General features: G+C 53.2%; 1 protein-coding gene across 1 annotated transcript; it reads right to left on the bottom strand.

Moving 5' to 3' along the window:
* Positions 1–1,617: 1,617 nt before the first annotated feature.
* POU4F3 (POU class 4 homeobox 3) lies at positions 1,618–4,079 on the bottom strand. Its single transcript, XM_010959608.3, has 2 exons — positions 3,953–4,079; positions 1,618–3,633 (listed from the first exon to the last, which is right to left on the bottom strand). Exons 1-2 carry the CDS (start codon positions 4,070–4,072, stop codon positions 2,737–2,739), a joined length of 1,017 nt encoding a protein of 338 aa, XP_010957910.1. The 5' UTR covers positions 4,073–4,079; the 3' UTR covers positions 1,618–2,736.
* Positions 4,080–4,583: the final 504 nt, after the last annotated feature.

The following is a 4,583-nucleotide window of genomic DNA, read 5'->3' as shown; positions in this document are numbered from 1 at the left end:
CTCCAAAAAAAAAAAAAAAAAGTCTCCCAAACTTTTGAGGTTATTAATAAGACAAACAAATAAATAAACAAATATATAACAGCAGGGAACTTTTCGAAAAGGAGATAGAGGCGGATATCAGGTTCTTTCCCGGGCCAGAAAAGCCAAAGGCTCTTACCTGCAGGAAGCCTCTCAGGCCGCAAAGGCACGTCTGTCTGGAGCGCTTCGTTTCGGCGCGGGGCGCTCACGGCCGCCTCCTCTGCAGCTCGGCTGGGCTCCGGCCCTGTGTTTTATACCACTATAGGCAATTAATATTGCATCAGCCGTATTTTAAATTTTCAAAACCCACAATATAATGTAATGGCATAAGGGCATTTATTATTAAAGGACACCCAATGGAGAGGGAGGTAGAGGAATCGCTGGGGCTGTTGCGCAAGGCGGGGGCGAGGGGCTGAGACTCAAGGGCTGGGGGCGATCCTCAGGTTTGCTTTTGCAGTAGGGGGGCGCATCGCGCGAAGGGGAGACCCACTCTGCTCCGAATTTTAGGCCGGAGGTGATGACCCAGAGTTCTTTGAAGACGCAGTGGGGAAATGTACAGACGACTCCTGGACTTGGAACATTAATTTTTAAATCGTGAAGGTGTTTCTGTGGCTCACAAATAAGATTTTCCACCCCTTTTAGACTGTGTGAAAGAGACAGAAAGAAACCGGCATCTGTTGAGCACCTACTGTGTACAGGCATTAGGCTAGGATCTTTGCGGCAGGTATCTTATTAGCAACTCCCCATCCCCACCCCAACACACGCGCGGGCGCGCGAGTGCACACACACACACACACACACACACACACACAGAAGCCGAGATACACCGTGGAGTGAGAAACCTCTTGGGTGATAGTTCCAAATGAATTTCTGAAGTAACTCTGAAGAAGCCCCAACGGACTCTATCCCAGTAAAGAACACTTTCTTCTCTCTTTGTATCTCTCTTCTCACCTCCTATCTAGCCGTTTGAATCTTTTAAAATAAGAATGTTTCTTACTAAGAGACAAGTACTACCAGTTGCTTTAAATAAACAATCTTACGTAGTCCTGACAATACCCTTGTTGTAAGCATTAGCATCTTCATCCTGCAGACAAGCAACGGAGATTCAAAGAAGTTAAGAAACTGGCATCAGGATCTTTCAGCCAATGGGTGGAGGTATTGGGGGCTATTCCATCAGTCAGGCTTCAAAATTTGTGATGTGAGTCAAGTTAAGCAAACAGACGCTGATAGATTTGAATGCGGGGAAGCGTGGAGGAAGTGCCTGGAAACCCTGAGGTCCAGGGAGAGCTGGGTAAGAAGGTGAGGCAGTCGGGGAAGACAAGCAAAGAGAGAAGATGGCCTGGAGACTGACCTGCCAGAAGTGACAGCCCAGCCCTTCTGGGTTCTCACTTTTAAATCCTTTACAAGGCTAGTATTCCTTAGCCTCCAAGAAAGAAAAGTATTGCGGTTCGGGTTGAAAAATAAAGCATTTATTTTAGAAGTTAATTCAAGGGGTAAAGAGAGAAGGAAACAATATTTTATTTGCATCTATTTGGAGAACGAAACCAAAGATCACACAGCAACACACAAATTACATGAAGCAACGAAAGATAAAATGTGATGGGGCCAGAGAGATTAGGGTAAGAAGGAACCAAGTCAGCGATTTGGCCCTTCTTTCCACCCAAAACTGAGCGAACCTCCACCGAGAGGCACCCAAATAAGTGGGATGGAAAGGAGTTAAATAAATAATAGTAAATAACGATGCTAAGAACAATAATAATAAGAGCGCTACGAGGTGAGACGTGTTGGAAGGACTTGCATATGATTCGCAGAAGTTACAATTACTTTCGAGCAGCCGCCTCTGAGCTGCTCTGAAGTCTGGTTGGAAGAGCGAGCTGGGGTGAGAGAGTCCTCAGTCCGGCCGGAACACTACCAGTCCCCCGCTCTCCTTCAGGCGGTCATTACCTCTCAAACGCCAACAGAACGTGGCGGATGGGCCAGAGGAGGGACCGGCTGCTGCTTGCAAACAGCTACGCGATCCCAGCATTTTCAGTCACTGAATTGGGCACATCTTTTCTGGAGCCCAGCTTACGGCGGAGAACAGTTTGGAGCCCGAAACTCCCTGCATATTTTCCCTGAACCTAATCCATGCTACCTTAGAAAACTTACAGAAAACCAAAGGATGAGATGGGTAAAATTTAGGTGGGGGAGAATAAGGCTATCCTTTGGAAACATACACTTTGTATGTATTTTATATACTCTAAATAAATCTCCAGTGCATGTTTGTGCCCCAGTTAGACTTTGTATTACTACTTATCTCTTCCTTCCCATCCCTTCACTGCCTCATCTGATCGTGCTTAGCAAAGTGACGCCTTTACCCCAGAGTCTGGCGGTCAGGCCAGTTGACTATCCCGTGTGTTTGGGCTCCCGCCCTGAGGTCGCGCAGTCCAGCGCGCGAGGGCAATTTTCAGCACCACGGACAGCACGAATCCCTCCAGGCCTGCCCTTTATGAATTTTTTTCTTAGCGCCCAAACTTTTCTGGTGGAAAAAATACAACGGAAAGAAGGGAAAGAGAAGGCCGGGAGGCAACCAGGTGGGATAAAAGGGGAAAGTTTGTGGCTTCAGGGGAGAGAACCTGACCTGCTAGGAAATGTCTTGGAGCCCCCAGAACTGTTCCCCCCACTCTGGAGGGACGTACACTCAGCTCTCCCGGCCCCGAATACTGTGCCCCGCAGCAGTCAGTGGACAGCCGAGTATTTCATTCGTTTCTGTTTCTGTCTCTGGTTGCAGAACCAGACCCTCACCACGTTCTTTTTAAGGTCCAGTTTCTCAGCAATGGCTGCGATCTTCTCAGATGAGGGCCGCGGCTGGATAGCGAAGTAGGCCTCTAGCGAGCGCTTCTCTGGTGCCGCGATGGACGTGCGTTTGCGTTTCCGTTCACTGCCGTTGAAGAGCTCCGGCTTGCTGTTTTTCTCTCGGTAGGCGGCCTCGGCTTCTTCCAGCCAAGCTTGGAGCACTGGCTTGAGTGCAATCATGTTGTTGTGAGATAGAGTGAGAGACTCGAACCTGCAGATGGTGCTCTGGCTGAGCGAGCCGACGCCGGGGATCTTGAGGTTGGCTAGAGCCGCGCCCACGTCCGCCTGGGTCACCCCCAACTTGATGCGCCGCTGCTTGAAGCGCTCGGCAAAGGCCTCAAGCTCTCGCGGGTCCGACTCCACGTCGCTGAGGCATGCAGGCATGGCGCTGTGAGGAGCCACGGCATGTGGGTGGCTCATGCCCATGGCCTGGTGCAGATGGCCCATGGCGCCCAGGTGGTGCGGGTGGATCTGCGCCGGCATCACCGAGTGCTCGGGGGCACCCAAGCCGCTCACGCTCAGCGTGGGCGAGATGTGCTCTAGCAGGTCGCCCTCGAGGCCCTGGTGCACGGCGTGGTGCGGGTGCGAGGTGAGCGCGGCCGGGTGGGAGATGGGCACGGTGGACGAAGTGGACGTGCAGGGCACGCTGCTCATGGTATGGTAGGTGGCGTCGGGCTTGAACGGATGGTTCTTGCCGTGGGAGACGATATCCACCGCCGCCAGAGCTTCGGCGCGTGCCAGCAGGCTCTCATCAAAGCTTCCAAATATATTACCCTGCAGCTGCAAGCGAGAAGGCGCACAGCACGGTCAGTGGGGAATACTGTCAACTCAGGATTAAAACACATTTTCAAGCAACCGAGATGCCTCTCCTCAAAGCCCAGGTCATAAAAATTAATACGGAGACAGAGGCTCTGCTGGAACAGACGTGTGGATCAGAGACATGAATGAGAGAGAGAGAGCGCGCGCCGGGAGAGAGCGCGGGGGAGACAAGGAGAGGGGTTCAGACAGCGGCGATTGTTCTGGGCGACATAAAAAAAACATGAAGCAAGTGCCTGTCAAAAAATGTGCCTTAGAGCGGTAATTATGCTCCACTACGTACCTGCGGGGCTGGGAGACATACTCGGCGCATGGCCTCGGAGCCGGAGTGCAGGCTGGAGAATTTGGGTTCTTGAAGCACCGGGTGCATGCCGAAAGGCTGCTTGGCGTTCATGGCCATCATCTTCGCGCGCCTGGCAGGGAGGCAGCGAGGGACATGGATCAGGCTCGTCTCGCTCGCTCGCCGCTCTCCAAGTGAGCGCCGCTCAGCGCCCGCGCTCCCCTCGCTTTCTCGCTAGCTGCCTCCCCTCTCCCCCACCTGCTTCTTCACTCATCTTACAAGCAGCCTGCCAGGAAGGGCCCGGGCGCGCGCAGGCGTGTTCACGCGCCCAAGACTCGCTGGGGCGGCCCGGGAGGCGAGGCCAGGCAGCAGCTCTCCGCTTGTCTCTCTGCACCGGCCCCTGCCGCCCCCTCCGCATCATTTATACCCCGGCCGGGCCTGGCCTCTCCTCGTCCGCCCCGCCCCGCCCGGCTCCAGCCCGCAGACCTTCCGGATTCTTTCTTCTTCGAGGACTTTTTTCCCCCAAAGTCCCAAATCTCTCCATCCTGTCCCAGCTCGTACTGCCCAGATAGAAGGGCAGCTCTGGGCCAGGAAGCTGACCTTACTCCAACCCAACACTCACACACACACACAC

The sequence above is a fragment of the Camelus bactrianus genome, chromosome 3 (assembly GCF_048773025.1).
Source record: "Camelus bactrianus isolate YW-2024 breed Bactrian camel chromosome 3, ASM4877302v1, whole genome shotgun sequence".
Classification (NCBI taxonomy): Eukaryota; Metazoa; Chordata; class Mammalia; order Artiodactyla; family Camelidae; genus Camelus; species Camelus bactrianus.
Note: the sequence above shows the minus strand (reverse complement) of the source record. Positions and strands in the feature narration are given on the sequence as shown.

What these genes read in the sequence shown, in the direction of transcription:
- POU4F3 (XM_010959608.3), bottom strand. Translation starts at nt 4,072, where the DNA reads ATGATGGCCATGAACGCCAAGCAGCCTTTCGGCATGCACCCGGTGCTT. An exon ending in TATGTCTCCCAGCCCCGCAG is followed by an intron (nt 3,634 to 3,952) that starts GTACGTAGTGGA and finishes TCTCGCTTGCAG; the next exon opens with CTGCAGGGTAATATATTTGG.